Source organism: Ictidomys tridecemlineatus, chromosome 8 (assembly GCF_052094955.1).
Source record: "Ictidomys tridecemlineatus isolate mIctTri1 chromosome 8, mIctTri1.hap1, whole genome shotgun sequence".
NCBI classification, from domain to species: Eukaryota; Metazoa; Chordata; class Mammalia; order Rodentia; family Sciuridae; genus Ictidomys; species Ictidomys tridecemlineatus.
This window is the reverse complement of record NC_135484.1, coordinates 109,786,235-109,806,351: the sequence shown is the minus strand read 5'-3', so window position 1 is coordinate 109,806,351 and position 20,117 is coordinate 109,786,235. Positions and strand designations below refer to the sequence as shown.

At 50.6% G+C, this 20,117-nt stretch overlaps 1 protein-coding gene across 7 annotated transcripts in view; it reads left to right on the top strand.

Annotated features, from left to right (window-relative positions):
* Foxp4 (forkhead box P4) overlaps positions 1 to 20,117 on the top strand; it is a 51,568-nt gene that overhangs the window by 8,560 nt on the left and 22,891 nt on the right. For 6 of the 7 annotated variants that reach the window (XM_078020042.1, XM_078020045.1, XM_078020040.1 and 3 more), the window contains exon 2: positions 10,946 to 11,165. In XM_078020042.1, coding sequence (XP_077876168.1) covers positions 10,962 to 11,165 — 204 coding nt within the window. In that variant the 5' untranslated portion in view covers positions 10,946 to 10,961. Of the gene's footprint in view, positions 1 to 7,681; positions 7,787 to 10,945; positions 11,166 to 20,117 lie in introns of those variants that run through there. The other variant, XM_078020041.1, reaches the window with a different exon arrangement.

Below are 20,117 nucleotides of genomic sequence, written 5' to 3'. Positions count from 1 at the left end.
TGTCTCTAGGGGCCTGTTCTAAGCTGAAATCAGTGCACCCCTGGCAGGTGAGCCCCTCTATGAAGGTTATCTGTCCCCCATACTTATTCTCTTATGTGTTGTTGGGAAAGGAGGAATAGTGTCCCTGTGGAACCCATCTTGACACAGAGAGAAGTGGAAGGACGCTGCTGATGCTTTGCATATTCAAATGTGGTTGTGTTTTGGATACCCCTGAATTGATGCCCAAGATTTCTGTGAATGCCATGCCTAGAAATCATCTAGGGAGATGAAGAGAGGCCAGGGCGTGCCCAGGGGCAAGGCTAGACAGCAGCCAGAGGCTAAGCAAGGGCCAGACCCAGTGGTCTGTTGCCAGCCCACTGAAGCCCCTCCTATGCCCATAGGAGGCCTTTGGTGTCAAAGGCCACTACCAGAACCAGGCTCCAGGTGGCCATTCAGGCCCTGAGTGGGTTGCCCCTACTCCTTAACCAGCAGGCCCCCCACGTAAGACGTCACTATTTAATTAGCCGTCTCTGATTAACCAAACTTGGCATTCGGCTCCTCTTGCCCTCATCTTTCCCAGCTCCGAATCAATGGCTTTGATATGCTAATTAGGGAGTAATTTAATTTCAAAAGGCCGCAATTAACAAGGGTGTTGTGGACATGCTGTAGTTAAGCGGAGTAATCTAATTTGCATTAGTAACAAGCAGGGACTAATTAGAAGCTTAATTAGACACTTAGATGGCTCTTATGTTTACTTTCTTAATGAGATGGAGTGGGATCTTTGGTTCTCCCTCTTTTTCATTGTTAATTCTTCCTTTTGGTCACGGTGGTAGGAGGGAGAGCTGAGCCTGGCCTCTTTGCCAGGGCCTGGTGGGAACGTTTCAGGACTGGAGCCAGTAAAAGGTGAATTGTTAGGAGAGGTGGTGAGGAGAGGTTCAGAATCCCCAGAAATGCCAGAGCGACAGCGCTCTGGACCTTGCCGGCTCTGAGGTGGGATGCAGGGAAGAGTCCTAGTCCTAGGCTCAGCCACGTAGCATCCAGGTGACCTTGTCAAGTTACTTGGCATCTTTGAAGAGTGGTTCCTTCCTCTGTCAAAGTGAGCAGAGGATTGCGTGGGAGGGAGAAGGGACAGAGTACAGGAAAGGGCTTTCAGGGACTCTGAGTGCAGTGGGTGTTATTAAGAATAAGATACAAGGCCTGGGAATGTGGCTCAGGGGTAGAGCACGTGTGAGGCCCTGGATTCCATCTCCAATGCTGCCCAGCCCCTCCCCTCCCAATAACAAATTGTGCTCTGAGCCTGCTCTTGCCTTATGATAGCCCAGAAGTCACCTCCTCCAGGAAGCTGTTAGCAAGACCCTAAGCACCCCACTCCATCCAGGTTCTCATCACCCCCAGTGCATAACCTTTGTAAGATTGTGTGTATGTGTTGTATAGAGCAGAACTTCTCTACCCCACACTTGAAGTTTAGAATACTTGAAAAAGCTTTGGGGGATACTCAAGCCTGAGTCCTTCTCCCCAGTGAGCAATTTAACTGACCTATAGTGGGACTTAAGAATGGTTTCTTTCTAAGGCTCCCTATGTGATTCTGCTGCATTAGAAGGTTTGCTTGGGCTGGGGATGTGGCTCAAGCGGTAGCGTGCTCGCCTGGCTTGCGTGCGGCCCGGGTTCGATCCTCAGCACCACATACAAAGATGTTGTGTCTGCCGAGAACTGAAAAATAAATATTAAAAAATTCTCTCTCTCTCTCTCTCTTAAAAAAAAAAGTCTATGTTACCCCTTTAAAAAAAAAAAAAAGGTTTGTTTACCTGCCCCTTTGTTTGCCTCTGTCTCCTCCTTCCACCAATATGTAAGTCCCCCAGAAGCATGTCTTATTCACCTCCATTTACAAAGACCATAGTGACTGCTGTGCCCCACATCAGTTACCGGTGAAGACCCTGCCCAGCTGACAACCAGGGAGCTCACACAGGCTCCTCGGGGTCTGTAGTGTTTGGTTTTGAATGTCTTATGCAGATCTGAGAATCTCTGGGGAGGAACTGAGGAGAATAGCGGGAAACCACCAAAAAGTTGAGGGTTTGTGAGTCTTCTGAGATAATGGTCTCATTGCCACAGGAGGGTAAAATTAGTACAAATTTTATGGCTATCAAGGATATCAAGAAAAGATATGTCAAAGTATACCCTACTGTCATGTATAACTAAAAACAACAGCAAAAGAATAACCTAGAGAGAAATCGAGGACCTTAAAAATAGAGGCTGGAGTTGTGGCTCAGTGGTAGAGCACTTGCCTGGCACACATGAGGCACTGAATTTGATCCTCAGCACTGAAAAAATAAATAAATAAAATAAAGGTATCGTGTCCATCTACAACTAAAAACAATATTAAAATTAAAAAAAAAAACTTTAAAAATATGTAGCCGGTGGGGCTGGAGTTATAGCTCAGTGATAGAGCACTTACCTAGCAATGTGTAAGGCACTGGGTTCTATCCTCAGCACCACATAAAAATAAAAGAATTGTGTCCATATACAACTTAAAAAATATTTTTAAAAAATATGTAGCCGGGTGCGGTGGCACATGCCTATAGTCCCAGAGTCTGAAGCAGGGGGATCACTAGTTCAAAGGCAGCTTCAGCAACTTAGCAAGGCCCTGAGCAACTCAGTGAGATCTTGTCTCTAAACAAAACATTAAAAAGGGCTGGGGATATGGCTCAGGGGTTAAGCACCCCTGGATTCAATCTCTTATGCCAAAAAAAAAAAAAAAAAAAAAAAAAAAAGGTAACAGCCTAGATATGAAACTCAAGGGGATTGGCTAAATAAATTCTGGAACATGCAGCCACACTCAAGCAACTATGTGACCATTAAAAACTGTTGCTTAAAATATTTTATGTCATGTGGAAATGCTTATGATAGTAAGTGGTGAGTGGAAAAATAGGAAAATTCAGACCAGGTACCGATTACCCAATTTCACTTTTAAGCATTTGTATTCCAAAAGAGAGTGAAAGTGGATTGACTGGAAGGGTCACCCCCCAAGGCCAGTTCTCTGGGTGGTAGAGTACTCTTCTTTTTTTTTTTTTTCTTTTACCTGCTTACCCGCCTTGCTCCACACACATCAGAAGTCCCACCAAGATGTCTTTTTTAAGATTGGAAAAAAACATTATTCTAGACTTGGAGAGAACCTGGAGCAGGAAGCACAGGACACCTTCCAAATTAAAGGCTGTGTTGCTGCGTTTTAGACTAGCATCTCCTTGCCCTACCACTTGTACTAAGCCCCTCCAGCTCTGAAGTTTTGTGCCAAGAATTGGCCTTGAATGCTCCCTAGAGTTGGGGTGGGTAGTTTCCAGACTCAACACTCAGGTTCCAGTGTGGGGGAGGAGAGCAGAGGGTGTCAGCCTCTGACTCACATAGTAGTCTCAGAGGGAGGGCAGGGGCTTGGAGATGGGTTGTTGTTTGGTTTTGGTACTAGGGCTTTAACCCAGAGCCTCTCACATTCTAGACAAGTGCTGTACCACAGAGCTAAGTTCCTGCCCCAAGAGGAGTTGAGATTGTTTTGGAACTCAGTGCCATGTGCTGAGTAGAAAGACTGCTAGCATGATCAGCCACATAGTGCTGGAGAGTTTTCCAGTTCTGGTTTTAGGACCCATTTTAGAGCTATCGTCCCCCTACTCTACATGGAGGGGATCAACCCAGAGCCTTGCACAATGCTAGGCAGGGCTCTACCACTAAGCTATGTTCCCAACCCTATGTGGACAATCTAACCCGTGGGTCCTGCCTTGCTTTTTTGTAGTGCTGATCCAAGGACTGGGGTGAATTTAAAAAATATATATATATATTTTTAGTTGTAGTTGGACACAAAACCTTTATTTTATTTTTATGTGGTGCTGAGGATCAAACCCAGGGCCTTGCACATGCTAGACAAGCGCTGAGCCACAACTCCAGCCCCTGGGGTGAATTTTTAAACCCCAGCCCACTCAGAGTTGTGTTGCAACAGGAATTTTGGGCCCCATAACTAAGTAACTAACCTTGTCTGATTGTCTTCTTCATGCAATGTGTCTTACCTGATACCACAGCATTCCTGGAGGGAAGTTTTTTTGGTATTAGTCCCATATTACAGATAAAAAAAAAAAAACAGACTGGTAACTTCATTGCTTAATGTCACTAAGGTAATCAGAGGTCAGAGTTAGCAGGCAGGATGGCAAATGAGTGGTTGGCTGTGTGTGAAGCCAAGGCCCACAGTGGCTGCTACAGGACAGCCCTCCTCCCACCTGGCCACCTGAAGCCAGTGGGAGGTCAGAGCTGCATGGGGGAGGGCTTCCCTGGGCCTTCCTATTGAGAGGCATCCTTCAGTTACTTGTAGGGCCAGTACTTCTGGCTCTGAAAAGCCCTGTGCTTTATGTTCCCTGACATAAGGAAGATCTGATAGTATAGTTAAAAAAAAAAAAAAAAGGCTAGAAAAGAAAGGAAAAATAAGGTGTCCCTCAAGGTCTTTCTATGAGGTACCCACATGTCTGTCTTTATATATCATCTACAAATTTCAAAGACTTTTAATCATTTCAAAGACTATTAATTCTGGAAAAGTCTGAAACTGGTGACTTTTTTTTTTTTTTTAAATAAAGGTCTTTGCACTAGGCAGGGTTGGTGGCACACACCTATAATCACAGCAATTTTGGAGGCTGAGGCAGGAGGACCACATGTGCAAGACCAGCCTCAGCAATTTAGGGAGATCCTTTCTCAAAGATTAAAAAATAAAAAGGGATGGAGATATTACACAGTAGTAAAACACCTCTGAGTTCAATCCCCTGCAACAAAACAAAGCTAAAAAAACCTGTATGTGCTGTTTCCCCTTCGTCCAGTGTACACGGTGCCTGGCCAATGCCTACTTATTCTTCCTATCTAATCGTAAATGCTATTTCCTCAAAAGAGAAGGCCCTTTCCTTCCCTGCACTCATACTGGACAGAATTTATTTTATTCAAGCTTAGTTAATTTTTGTATCCTTATTTATTGTTTGCCTCCCATTATGGGAACATAAGCTTGACAAGATCAGGGCCAGTGTCCTGTTCTGCTCCTGGAGAACACTGTGTGTGTTTAAATACTTGTTGAACCAATGAATGAATAAAGGGTCATTGCTAGGGGAGTACACTCCCAACCAACCACTGAGGGAGAGACTCCTAGTGGCTAAACTTTAAAAAAGATTTACCTGGGAAAAGGTACCTTCTACTCTTGCTGATTCTTTTACACATGGCTCTTAAAGCATCTAGGACACTCATGCAGTTGCTTATTCAGTGGGGACCACACTTGAGTTTCCTGAAGGTAGATCTCTGGTGCTTAGCTTAATCTGGCCCTAAATACACATGAATGAATGGCCTTGGGAGATCCATCCCTAATTTTGGTCATCAGGAACATCATAACTAGAGCCAGGGTTCATCAGTGGAGACCTGCTGCCTCAGACAGCAGCCCTAAGCATCCTCTGGGAACTTTTTAGAAATACAAATTCTCAGCCCCACTCCAGGCCTATTGAATTAGAAATTCTGCATTAGTGAGCAAGGTGGCGGGGAGCAGCTCTCCAAAGTGATTCTGTGACTACAATTTGGGATCCATTATTCTCCCTTCCTTTTACTCTGTTATATCTTAAGTTTATCTGCCTTTTATTTATTGCAATATGCTTCTTCCTAGTACTTGGAATTATAAATTATAAACAGCCATCTCTAGCCGGGCACGGTGGCAATGGTGCACTCTGGTAGTCCTAGTGGCTCGGGAGGTTAAGGCAGGAGGATCACGAGTTCAAAGCCAGCCTCAGCAAAAGTGAGGTGCTGAGCAATTCAGTGAGACCCAATCCCTAAATAAAATACAAATTAGGGCTGGAGATGTAACTCAGTGGTTGAGTGCCCCTGGGTTCAACCCATAGTACTAAATAAATAAATAAATAAATAGCTATCTCTAGTCTAGTTATTCCCATTATACAGAGGAAAGTGGAGAATTAACTTACCCAAGTCACTCAGGAAGTTGATGATAAGGCTAGGGCTAGATGCCGGTTTCCCTACTTCTAGTGTCAGGCTACCAGCGGAGGACAAATTCTGCTCTCTCCTGGCTAGATTATAGGTTTACATAAGGCTGGAAACTAGCTTCTTATTCCAACTCCAGCTACCACCTTGGCTCTGTGTACAGGTGAGCTGTGGTCACACCCCCAACGGTGTGCTTCCTTAAGAGCTGGGATGCGTTCCTTCTCCAGCTGCTCGCGTGCACGTCTGTGCCCAGTGGACGAGCGCCCCGGGAGCGCGCTGGGGGCTGCCCCGCCACTCCCTCCCTCTCGGGTAAACCCCGGGCATCCATCACTCTGTTAATTGCGCTAATTAGAGATCGCGGAGGTGTTAATTGGAAAACCCTGGTATTGTGCCTGTTTGGGGAAGGAAACGTCAATAAAAATTAATTGATGAGTTGGCGGCGCGGGTTCGCGGCGAGGCGCAGGGTGTCGTGGCAAATGTTACGGCTCAGATTAAATGATTGTTAATTAAAAAGCTTCGGTAATTAATATTCCCTATGCCATATGGACCCGCGAAAAGGCACAAAAGGTTTCTCCACGTGTGGGGCTCCCCAGTCTTTTTTCTCTCCCCCTCCAAGCACCCCAGGCCTTGGGTGCCCGCTTTGGTCTCAGGTAGGTGGAACTCGTCACTTCCGGCCAGGGAGGGGACGGGGTGGACCTGGAGAGTTCCAAGGCCCGCCTTGGTCCTTAGAAGAGCCCGAGCATCAGGGGAAGTGGGAGCCCCCCGACAGCCACAGCGTCCCCCCAGAGCGGAAGAGGCGGCTGCGGCTTTGACCCAGCTTCCTTCCTTCCCACAGCGTCTGCTGACGCGCGGGACCCATATAATCTCAAGCATGCCCCGGCTCCCCCAAAGAGAACCCTGAGAGAGGAGAGACTAGGACCTGCCCATGTGTCGTATCAGAATCCTAGATGGAAGTCCTAGACCACCCCCCAAACTACTTGGCCTCCATTGCCCCCATCATATGGTGGGAGAGGGGTCTGGGAAGTGTCGGGTGAGGATGAGAGCCCCAGTTTTAGTCAACCCTAAAAAAAATCTCTGATCTCCCTTCTTGTGTGGAGGGAGAAAGCAGCCCAGTGACTGGGCAAGAGGCCGTGACTCGAATAAGGTCCCACATTTGGGCCTTGAAAACAGGTGGTCCAATTCTCAGAGCTTCCTCCCTTTCCTGAAGGTGTTCAGCTGCTCCTGGCTGGGAAAGGGGTGATGAGGAGGAGTGTTGTGGGAGGGTAAGGGTGTATGGAGGCTGGAGGTGGGAGTGTAGGGAGGAGATGCATCTCCAGTCCCAGAGCTGGCAGCTCAGGTCTACAGTGGGTGGGGTCCTTTGGCAAAGGGATTCCAGCAGTGAGTCCTCAGTGGCTCCCAGCAGCCGCTGAAATACTATGGCTTCATGTCCACATGCTGGACCAGGAGGTTTTGCTACTGGAGTTTCCAAGTCAGAAGAAAACTTCTCTACATGGAGGGGTGTATTGAAGGTGAGGCAAAAGACAGCTGACTGTGGCTGAGCCAGGTTCTTAACACAAGGCCCCTGCTAGAGTCCAGGCTCTCATGGGCACTGTCTTACCCACTCCCTTGTAGTTACAGCACATTGATACCAAGGGCTGCCCCCAGCACCCTACCTCATCCCATCCCTAACTGCCTGGGCCCCAGGCACCCAGAATCTGCTCACCCACAGTGCAGGAAACACCCTGGTCCTATTGCAACACCCTGTGGAGAGGCAGAGGGATGAAGGAAGCTGCTGCTGTGCTCAGCCTTGGAGGGCAAGTGTCCCAGGGAACAGGTGAGGATTCGCAGGCTGCCTGGGAATGCCTGCCATACAGGTTTGGGGGGCGGGTGTTAGTGGGTGGGTGGGAGCATGGAAGGAGGTATAGGGCTGTGTGTCAGCAGGGCGAAGGCCCCTGGAGGGGGCAGAGCTTGCCACATGGGAATTAATGCCATTCATACACCCTGCGGAAATGACTTTTCAAATGCATATAATCTCAAGCATGCAAATGAGAGGCTTGCTTCACCCTGTTTAATATGAATGATCAGCCCTTGAATAGCTATTATTACACGCCACATTGCAGCAATTATGTTGTTCAGTGGGTGTCGCTCTATATCCCCCCCCCCATGAAAAGACAGGAAAGAAAGGGATACTTCTTTTTTTTTCTTCCTTTTTTCTAAACTTGCTGTCTGATCTACAACTTTATGGTGCTCTTAAATGTTGGAAGGAGAGTGTCCCTTACCCCGGGGAAGTAACTGCCAGATTCTCTTTGCTTTATCCTGTGTGCACACACATCCCTGAGGCTCTGGTCTTTGTCCCCTGGGGCCCAGGAGTTCTCAGATCTCAGAGCAGCCAGACTTGGATTCAGGGCAGGCAGCTGCTCTCCACCCCCAGCAGGGCCAGGGCTGGGGGAGTGGGAGTTGGAGAGCAGAGTAGGCCCCTGCTGTCTTCCCTTCCCCCTCTTTGAGCTGAGGCCTGGCTTGAGTGTGGGGGAAGTTGCTTCTGTAGGCTACCAGGGTGGGTGGTTTCAGGGGAGGGGACTGGCGCCCTGTGCTGTGGTGGGTGGAGGATGGTGTCCACCCCATCCATCATTTGGCAGCCACTAGCCCTCAGGCTGACATGGCCATTAAGGCTTGAGACCTAGTGCTTAATCTCTTCCAAACCATCACCCCCATCCTTGCCTTCACCCCTGGCCCAGACCCTCTCAGAACCCAGGGGTGGGAGTGGAAGCTAGGGGTTGGGAAGTAAGTCCTTGGGAACATACAGAAAAATTCAAACATGGGCACTCCAGTAGCATGGGGGTGGACAAGAGAGGCCACACAGACCATTGGGAAAGGGACACAGGGAACAGTGGTATGCCTCCCCATGGACCCTCGATTCGCTTTCTGTTCTCTTGTCCTCTCCCACCCCACACTCCTTCCCTCTCTGCTCCTAGCAGGGATAAAAAGAGCAAGTGGTCCATTGGAGTGAGAGAAGGTTCTTCCCTGGAAAAAAAAGCAAGAATTTGGGGGTAAGAAGGGAAGCTCTTGAAATCAGCCACCTTGGCGGAGAAACTAGGAAAGTATTCTCTACTCTTCCTACAGTTTCTTACCAGTTACCTGCAAGACCCTCACCCTCCCCTCCCGTTGGGTCCAGGAGACCATGTGGTTATGGGCATTGACCTAGGCCAACAGGGGTCAAGAGAAGGAAGAACATTGGCTGGCTTCCATGGACTATGCTGGATGCTCATGTGGCTTTTACCCCTTAACTCTCTGTGATTTGGGCCAAGTCATTGACCTCTCTGAACCTGGGTCTTCGCTTTTTACAGTTAGGGTATGTGGAGAAGGGATTGGTCCATAAAGGATGCTTCCTCTACCAGGTGCATTGGTAGAGGAAGTAAATAAAATACTGGTTTATTTACTCCCCAGAGAACTGTAAGAGACCTGGATTAAATACTTTGACAGACAAGGAAACTGAGATTTAGGGAGTTTGAGATGCATTAATAATCTGTGGTGGATGCCATCCATGTTCTCTTTGACTGAAATCCATGTTCCTCTCAAGGTGCTATGGCTTTAGGGGGAGTATTGGGAATTAGAGGACAGTTTTGCACACTAATGTTCCCCATCTTCATTGCAGTCTGTGTACGAGCCCATGGGACGTTGGAACCTCCATGACTCCTGGAAGGGAGCTCAGGCCTCTTCCTTCTCACTACCTTTGATTATCCCAGTCCTATCTTCTTTTTCTGGGGTAGGAGGAGTTTCAGCTACTTCTTAAAAGCCTTGTCTGATCAGGGAATCAGACTCTTTGTTTTGTGTGAGGCACTTAACTCTCTGAACCCTCAGTTTCTTATTTATTTATTTATTTGGGACAAGGGATCAAACTTATGGCCTCATGCACTTTAAGCATGTAATCTACCACAGAGCTACCCCTCCATACTCCATTTCTGTGGGGTGTTGATTGTGGAACCCAGAGCCTCAATCATGCTAAGTGTTCTATCCCTGAGCTACAGACCTAGCATCATATTTTCCATCTGTAAATTAGTGTGATAATAACTATCTCCTGCAGTTTTCTGTTTGTTTGTTTTGGAGGTGCTGGGGATCTAATATAGAGCCTCCTGCGAGCTAGGCAAGTGCTCCACCGCTGAACTGCCCCCGCCCCCAGCCCTCTCCTGCAGTTCTCTCAAGGAGGAATCGTGGGCTGTAGTTAGTTTTGAGTGTCTACTTGGGGCCCTGTGCTGGGCTGAGGGTCTTAGAATAGGAGATGGAATGTGAACCCAGAGCTTCTTTCCCTGCAGACTCCTGCATCTGTTGAGTGCCTGCCTCCTTGTAGGGGCTGGGTGGATGGAAGCCATCTTTACTGTAAAACAAAAAATACTGGTTAGGACCTCCATTGTGCTGGGGAGGCAGGCCCTGCCCTGAGGGAACTTCCTCTCTAGAGGGGAACTAACACCAAGTCCTTTACAGGTGTGGGGGAGGGGATACCTGTGGGGTCGCAGCTAATGAATAGCTTGCCTGCCTTTTGTTGTGGGAACACCCTTTCCAGCTAGACCCCCAACTCTTGCCCCACCCTTTCCTGACCTGAAGGGAGAGGCCAGAGCTGGTTTAAGGCCCCGAGGGGCGTGGCAAGGCGTTGTCTCCCCTCCCCTCCCTGCGGGAGGTGCCCGGGAAGTGTGGGAATGTGAGGAAGGGGAGCAAATGGAGGCCTCAGCTTGTCTGGATCTGTCCCTTACCTAGGCCTAAGGGAAGGGTAGCACCAGAAGGGCCACACCTGCAGGAGATGGTCCCAGGGGTGACCTTTGGGGAAGTTGAGGATGGAAGTTCAGAGCCTGAGGGCACCAAGGCCCAGGGTGAGGGGAAGTGGGGGGTTCTGTGAGGGGCGATTGTATTTGGGGGTATTTTGGTGGCCGCCCTGGGTAGGACCCGCCCTGCCCGTCTAGCCTGGAGCCTCAGCCCCTCCCCCGTGTCTCTCCTCCTTCAGGTCCCGCTAGAGCGACATGATGGTGGAATCCGCCTCAGAGACAATCAGGTCGGCTCCGTCTGGTCAGAACGGCGTGGGCAGCCTCTCTGGGCAGGCCGATGGCAGCGGGGCCGGGGCTGCAGGCACCGCTGCAGGCGGAGCGGGTAGAGACGCTGCGGCCGGCGCTGACAGCAATGGCGAGATGAGCCCTGCGGAGCTTCTGCACTTCCAGCAGCAACAGGTAGGAGCCCGCGCCCCTCCCCGAGGTCTCTCCCACTCCCTGAGGGCCACTGGGCTGCTGCGCCCACCAGTCAACCTCATTTTAACATTCTTGAGAGGGTACGCCTCCAGGGACTCCTGCGCCTCTCCTTCTGGTGGCCACTGTAAGACTTGGGGAGCCAGCCATCCCCAGGGAAAGAGAGAAGTGGTATTGGAGCCTGAGTCTAAAGAGCTTGGAACAGTCCCAGGAATGACATAAGGACAGACAGACGCTGGGCAGTAGGCTTTGGAGTCTGTTTTGAGTGGGTGGTTGCCTCACTCTCTGCTTGCGCCTGCGCATTCCTGGCAAACTGGCTAAATTAGCAGGGTTGTGTGTGTATCTGGGGGGCGGGGGTGCAGTGCACACAGGGGTATCTTCACTTTATTTGTATTATAAAACATTCCCCCCCTCCAAGTCTGCCTGGATCTCTGATCCAAGCTGTGAAGAGATTAAACTTTGAGGCACCAGGAGCCAAAGCCACCAAGAAGAGGCCAAGAGAGGGAGGCAAAGGCAGGCCTCTATTTTTAGGGCTCAGACTGGCAACCCTCTGTGTGCCCCTTTCCTCTTCTGTGACCATTTTCCTACCTTTAAGTGCAGGGTTCAGGAGTTCAAGGCTAGCCTGCCTGAGGATCAAGAGGAACTAGGGTGGGGAACCTGGTTGGGTGATGACAGAGCAGGGCCCCCCAGGTCTCAGCCCCACCTGGAGTCAAAAAGGAAAATCATGCTTGACAAGTTCAGGAGAACCGGCCCAGCCAGCCCTGGCCTTGGGATTCTCTTCGTATTTGACTGTGCTCCTCAAATCACTGCTGGTGGCACTGGCCCTTGGGGGCTCTTCTGGGAACATGGAAAATCAGGGTCTTTGGATGCCTGTCCCTGCCCAACATCCCAGCTCTGTCTCTGCTGTGTACCTGCTGTGCCTTCACAACCGGCTCCAAGGCTCTCCCTGTCTCCTCTAAATAATCTCCTAAGGAGCCCTTTCCCACCATACTTTTCAGAGCCAGAGGTTAGACTAGAAGCAGCACCAGCCCAGGCCCCACAACTGCTCTAAGCTGGTCAGTAAGTTCTAAAGCAGGAATGGAAAAAGCCTGGGTTAGGTGCCAGCCCACTCCTTACCAAAGGTACCACAAATCATGGGCCTCCCTGAGCCCTGGCCTATTGGGCATCCAGTGTGCTGGTTTAGGATCAGATGCTATTGGGGTGTGAAACCTCTCTCACACTACTCATGGATGTGAACAAATCGAGGACTTTAAAAAATTACGTCCTCTTGCCAACAGAGACTGGAGTGGGAAGGGCCTTTTGTCCCTGGGGAGATGGTCCTTGGGTGTTTGCCGGCATTTCCCAAGCCTCCCTATGCAGGTTCTCTGGGGAAGAGACCCTCAGGGACACAGTGCCTTCTGCTGGGTACAGAAAGTCAAAGGGAAAAACCAGACCCTTTATCAAAATAATAACAAAACACACCCCACCAGAAGTCCTCGAGGCTACCCATTTTGTATGACTAGCCCTTCCCCTCCTGCACCTCCATTCGAACAAAGCTATAAAAAAGTTGGGGGAGATAACAAAACTTTCTTTAAAAAAAAAAATTACTTGGAATGAAGCATGAGCCCAGGTCTCTCAACTGGAGAGATGTTTGGGGTGGGGAGAGGTGGGACCGTCTGTACTGATCAGGTTTCTGGGTTCTGCATTGCCATGTTTTACCATCTATATTCCACATTCCAGTTATTCCTGTTTGTTTTGGGGAATATCCCAAAGTCCTGGAAAATCCTATATCGGTTTCACAAATAAACTCGGGTGGGGATTTGGAGGCAGGAGGAGGACTGTTTTATCCATTTGGGCTCGCTATGGGCGGAGTGCCCAGGGCCAAGGAAAATATTTGAGACTTAAAAAAGGTTTTGATGGCTCCAAACTCTAAAAAGAACCCTGCAAAATTAAAATTACAAGATTTTCAATTAAAAATGAAATAGTCTGTGGGCCACTCTTCCACCCCCCCACACCACACCACAGATGAATGTTACTTTGGGGGGAGCTTCAAGGATCACCCCTTCCTGGTGCCCCAGTAACACTGATTTGTGGAGCTAAAGATGGCCCCTGGGTTCCTCCTCCCTCTTGGAGGCCAACTGTCGTGCACACTGTGTCATTAAATCCCACTTTAGATGAGGCAGCCAGAGGTAGACACTGACTTGTCCAGGTGACAAAGGCAGCAGCTACACGTCTGTATCCCAGGCCTGTGCAAGAGGTGGAGAGAGGAGGTTCTGGGGCTAAACAGATGTGTGTTGGTGAGGAGGGTAAGAGGGTGTCATTCCCGACATAAATGTTCCCAGCCGGGCACCCTAAATGGCTATTCTGGTATCCACAGGAACTCCAGAGGCAGAGTGTTGAGAGAGTGGGTCAGAGGATCATGTGCTGGCCCTGTCCTCCTTTTTGTGCCCCTCTTGGGTCTCCAAGGCCCTCTCCCTTTGTCTGTGTGTTGTTCCCTGTCCCTCTGCTCTGGGTAAACACACCAGAAATGCAATCCTGGAAATGCAATCCTGGCCTTTGGGAGTAATGAGTTCTCTCTCTCTCTCTCTCTCTCTCTCTCTCTCTCTCTCTCTCTCACACACACACACACACACACACACACACACACACACACACACACACAGAGTCAGAAGTCAGGCTGGTGACAAGACTTTAGGCTGAAACAAACAGCACTAAAGAGGGCAGCCACGTCACTTCAGAACAAGAGCAGGCGCTTGGTTTCCATGCAACCAGCGGCTGGGAGCTTATTTAAACAGAGGCTGGGGGGTGACCCAGCACGCCTGCCAGGCCAGGTCTGGCTACACAGAGGGTCCCTGGCCAGCTGCCCCATTTCACCATTCCCGGGCCCCTTATTGGTGAGTGACAGAGCCAAACCAGCTTCACTCTATCCCGGGGGCTTTCACCAAGTGTGTAGACTCAATCCCGCATGGACCTACTACCCCAAGAAGGTGGTGCTGGGGGACTGCAGGCCTTGGAGCTGGCAGTCATTCAGCAAGCAGCGCCTTGAAGAGTTGCTGATCCCCAGCTGCTACTGCAGAGTACCCTAGACTAGAGGGACATAAGGGATACATAAGCCCCCTCTTTCATCAAGGCAAATACCTCTTATCCTGTTGCCCCCTCTTCGGCATCTGTACCCCATATGATAGATATTTTTTCTTTAAAAGTTGCCCTTATGATTTATATTCATCTGATATCACCTATATGAAAATGTCCCCGTGTGTGGGGGCCAGCCCAGGAACCCCACAGATGCCCTTTGGGTCTCTGATGGGGGCCAGTGAGAGCTGGAAGAGATGTGCACCAGATTTTGGGAAGGAGAGGACCTGGGGAGGTCTTGGAGACTGGTCAGGGCACATTGGCCCAGGAGGGCTGGACTTGGGGCCGGGATGGCTGAGCCGGCAGGCCTGGTGGGGCCGGCAGAGCTGCTGGCGGCTGGCTGAAAGGCTGCCTGGGCCTCCAGAGCGCATTCCCATTGTCCACGGGTTGCGGGGGTGACAGGTCAGGGAGGGTCACGGGAGGGTTGCCTAGCGTCTGGGAACTCCCACTGCAGTTGCCATGGCAACTGGGCCAAATCCCACCCTGTTCACATCCTGTGAGGAGATTCAAAAGGGTTGGGGGGCTCTACACATTAATGGGCTTTTAACTCACCCCCCTCTAAAGAAATGGGGGGGCGAGGAGTAGGGGGAGGGGAGAAGAAGAATGGAAGAGACTTTCCTCCTCCATCTGGTCTCCTCTGCTCAAGCTACTTTAGGGGGATCCGATGGGAAGGGAGGTTCCAGAGGGAAGTCAGCCCCTCCCCACAATGCATGTGCTGTCAACAGTTGTCTGTAGTCTGTCTGGTCCGGCACTGGGACTTTCAAGACTCCCAGCCTCATGTTTCAGATTCTGCCTTTGGCCCTGCACCTTCTGGCTTCTTGTCCTTCTGCAGACAGAGTCCCTTGCTGTGCTGGGTTATGGAGGAAGGGTTGGGGCTGAGCTCCTCAGAGGAGGTACTTAGAGACTTGGCGCCTGTTCACATTCATGCTGGCTGCTGGGAAGTGCACAGAAACCTCACCTCCGCCTGGAAGCCTTGTGAGCAGGGCAGGTGAGAGGTGCGGGGACTGAGGGAGGGTGTGTCAGAGATGCTGCTTGTACTCTTCCTGGACTACTCTACCAAAGGCCACCCTAACGTTTGCCCCAGCAGGGCATTGTGTACCACATGTGCAGAGGAAAGAGCCCTGGTCTAGGAGAGGGGTCTCCCAGCTGGAGAGCCTCCTACCTCCCTCCTCCTTGAGTTGCTGAGGCCTCTGCCTGCCTCTCTCTCCTTCCCCCTCCCTACTTCACCTCCCCAATGGAGGATAGAACCTAGGGAGCTTTACCACTGAGCTGCTTCCCTGCCCCGCTTGTTTGCAGTGTTGGGGATTGAACCCAGGGCCTTGCACATGCTAAGCAGGGGTTCTACCTTTGAGCCCCATCCCTTTCTATTTTTTTATTGAGACAGCGTTTCACTAAGTTACCCAGGCTAGCCTGAACTTGTGATCCTCCTGCCTCAGCCTCCCAAGTAGCTGGGATTACAGACATGTGCCACCGTGCCCAGCTCCTCACCCCATTTTGTTGTAGAATTCTTGTTCCTCCTGATAAGAATTTTGGGGATGAAGAAGAATGTGGGGAAGGTGGATGAATGTTTCTGCTGAGGGTGTAGGGTTTATGAGGATTGAAGTGGGGAGGGCTGTACCCAAGGCCACCCCATCAGGTCAGGATTCAGCCTGGAGCCCTTAGTAGGTGAGCTGGGTTTTCTCCTGGAGGAGGAGTACATGCTTCTACTCTAATGCCACCTTAGAGTCCCCTGCAGTGTCTAGGGTGCTCACTTGGCAGGCCTTGCCACAGACCTGCTTCTGCTTCAGAGGTGTCCACAGATAGGCCAAGCTGTGTATCTGGAGACATCTCCAAGCGTCTCCAAGGAGGAGGAAAGCCCCTGCCCGCCACTACCCCTCAACCACCGCCTCAGCTTTGTGCCTCAGCTTTGTGACTTCATTCCTTGCCAATGAGCTAGCCCCTGACCCTGCCTCTCAGCGCCTGGTGAAACTGGCCTCCGCTGGTTGAGGTTGGGCAAGGTAGACACTGTCACTTGAAGTTGCTGAGGCCAGTCGCCACCATCCCCAGCCCTCTAGCATTTAGGAGCGGTAGCTCTAGAAAGGGGGAGGATAGAGGAGCCCTGCAAAGGATGGCGGTCCTTCTCTGGACTGCGTCTCATTTGCTAACTCTCATCTTTCTGAGGCCAGAGGGCCAGTTCCTTGTGGAGAGAGGCGCCTTCCTAACAGATGCGGGGCTGGGTCCTGAAGCCAGCAGTGGGGACCCTGCATGTGTCTCCCACCCACGTGGGCCTGTCTGAGTGTGTGCCTTGCTGGTTTTCATTTTAATGGTTCTAATTTGAGAATGTGCGGATGTCATTTTTACGAGGTTGGTGTAAAAAAAATTTACAGCCTTTTCCAAAAAGCTTTTTTTTTTTTTTCTCTCCAAGGGAAAAAAGTGTAGAATCACTTCGGGGGTTTTATGGTCTCTTCTCCCCAACCTTCCTTGCCCCCCCCCTCTTCTCTGTGTAATTTCATTTTTATGTTTCTGTGCTGGAGGACAGAGCTTGGCTGGTCAAGAACTTGTGTCTCCCCTGGTCAGTTCTCTCAGTGTTTGTGGCTACTGACCTCTAACCCCTTCTCCCTATACCCCTTTCATCCACCTTCTGATCCCTAGGGAGTTGCATGTTGAAGGGTGGGTGCTCATTTCAAATCAGGCAGTGCTTATTAGGTACCTGCTGTTTACTCAAGTGGGCTAGGTATCTGTCCTCCGAGATTGTATTGCTTTCTGCTCAAAATCCTCCACTGATTTTTTTTCTCCTCAAGTGTAGAAGGAAATTTAAAAAAACATATCTATCATTGTCCCTGTGGAACCTGGCCTTGCGCATTTCTGGGGCTTCACCTCAAGCTGCTCTGCTCAGCCACACTGGCCTTTTTAGTTCATAATGCACCAAGTTTTTCCTACCTTGGGGCCTCGTACTGTCTGAATTCCACCTTGAATCCTCTCCCCTGGACAGCTGCCTACTGCTGCTGCCAAGGGTCTCCTCAGAGACCTCCCTGGCCACTCACTGAGGTAGCCCACCGTCGTCCTCCCGTGAGGCCAACGTCGGCACGCGGTTTGTTCTCATCTCTGTCGAGTGTCCACATCAGTGCCTTAGGAGATAAGCCCTCAGTGCTGCACTCAGAGGCCTCCAGGATGCCATGACTACTTAATTATTGGTCTGTGGGTGGTGAATCATCCTGGGGTAGAGGCCGAGGCTTTCCTGGGAATGCTCTTCAGGTTTGAGATAGGAGGAGGAAGCCAGAAATGCTTCTAGTCCCTGCTTCTCCTAAATTCAGCTTACCCCAGAGAAAATTACATTATCACAATAATTTGGATATAGTTGAATCCCAATTTTGCCAAAAATGTACTAGAGACACAGCTTTTGGGTTTTAGTTTGGCCGCCTCTCACCACAATCCACATTAACCCCCCGGTTAGCAGGGCGTTATTTCCATCCTGCTGGCCAGCTCCTGGCTCTTGTTCCTGTGCAGAGCCTCCTGTTGTCTATTCAGGTTCTGCTTTTGCAACTGTGTCCCTCTGGGCACGTCACTGTCTCTCCCTGGATCTTCATAGTCTCATTTATAAAGTGAACTAGATCAGTATAAATATAAATGTGTGTGTGTGTGACATTTCTATTTTTTGACACACTAAATTGATATTATGACCCACCATGGGGTCATGACCAGTAATTTGAAGGACACCTGCTTGGATGCCCTCTGTACCTGCAGCTCACTGGGGCCATATCTGTGACAGCCTTTTGTAGCTCGTCTCCCCAGTCAACACATTCCCATTCTCCCAGGCACACAGAGAATAAGGCGGGGGACCCCAGGAGGGACCTGGCACCCTCCAGACTGGTGAAAGGACTGGTAACAGCCCTGCACCCGACTTCTTTGGGGACAAGGAGCCTTCCTCCCACCTCCCAACCCAGATCCTCAGCTATAGGGGAGGTGGTCTCCTCCTGGAGGTGAGAGACCCCACTGCCCCTGGTTACCCTCCCAGCTACAGCTCAGCTCCCACCACCCCAGCACCCTGTCCGGGTTCCATCCATCACAAGCCATTTGTTCCTCATCGTGGAGATCCTGCTAATGCCTTGGGAATGGGAATGGGGGAGGAGAGTGCGGCTTCATTAAGGAGACAGTTCTTAGGCTGTGGGGGCTGCCAGAAGAGGATTTGGTAAGAAGGCCTTCTGGGTGATACTGGGCAAGTGACCAGGAGCTGCCTGGTAAAAGAAAAATTAGTAACAATAGTTAATTCACCCAGGACCCACTGGGTGCCCCGTGCTGTGCTAAGCCTTCTGTGTGCACTGTCCCATGTATGCCTCACAGCAACTCTGAAGTCAGTGCGGCACTGACCCCGTTTCACAGAAGGAGAAACTGAGCTTCACAACTAATGTGACTCAGCCAAGGTCACTCTGTACGGTGGAGCCGGGACCAGGGTCCGGGCACTGCATGGATGGAGTGGCTTCCCCTTGAGGAAAACCGACCTTGAGCTCCCAGACCACAGAGCTAGGAATTTGATTTTCAGTCCAAGGCGTGAAAGGAAGAAGATGAAGTTTAAAGGGCCAAACAGCTTCTAGTTTTCCACTCTGCCCTCAGCCTCCCTCCCTCTTTCCCTCTCTTCAAGTGTGCCCCATGGCCTACCCCAGTGTGGGCTTCTGAATGCCTTTCCCACCAGGACTGTGTTCGGGCGCCTCTAGTTCCCAGGAGAGGGACACTGAGCCCACCTTGCGCCTGGGGATTCCTTCCTTGGTCTCCTCCCAGAGCTTCCCCTCCCCTCCACACCAGAGAGCTCGACAGTGCACAAGCCTGGGGGAGAGCAGATGCCAAGACCTCCCTGGACTCTGGGGTCACAGAGGCGCCTCGGTGGGAGTGACATGGTGGCCTGGGCGGTCAGAAGTATATGGATTCTTACAACTTCTACTCTTGAGACCCAGGGCCTCCGTTTTCTTGTCTATAAAATGGAAACAGTGACACCAGCTCTGCCTGATTCAGTGCTGTGAGACTTCTGTTAAATGCTAGAAGAACTTTGAAAACTGCAAGGCACTGCGCTGCTGTTAGCTCTCGAACTTGGGCTCAGCCTGTGCTTGCCTTCTGTGTTCAGCCTGGACTAAAGTGAGTATTGCTGATAGGCATTGCTTGTACGCCCTGGGCTGGAGCTGGGGGCTCACAGCTGCATTTGAAAACATCCATGATTTTAAGGAGGCTCCAGTCTGGTTGGCACATCAAAGAAGGTGAGGTTGATGAGTTGGGGTCAGGGCCTGCTGTTTCTATCTCTGGGAGGTAGGCAGTCCAATGATTTTACCAGGCCTCAGTGTCAGCAGGGAGTGTAGACATGGCCCTGGTGCACTCCAGTGGTGGATGTGACTCAGATGGGGCTTCAGAAGGTCTCAGGCCTACATCATCCCCAGGGTGACCACTCTAGGGCATCTTAGGCCAGAGGGACCCCAGTTTCCCAAGCACACCCTTGGCTGGGGAGCTGGATGTCCGGATGGTGAGGCCTGTGGAAGTCGAACATGGAGCAGCACTTAAAGGGCACTAAGCAATGGGGGAGGGGCCATCCGAGGAGGGATGCTTAGGTCCCAAGCCTGGGATCATCCCAACACTCCCACCACATGGCACATGCAGCATGGTCTTCAGATGGTACTAGATCCCACCTAGTACCACCCCGTCATGGCTGGGCTGTCGGCAAATTTATATTATATTAAATGACCTCTCACAGTGTACCACAGGCTCCCTGTTTCCTCCAGGCCCAGGTCTGTACTGGTGGGTGACTGAACTCTAATGAAGAATGAATGAATGAAGTGCTTGGATGAGGTCAGAGCCCAGACCTGG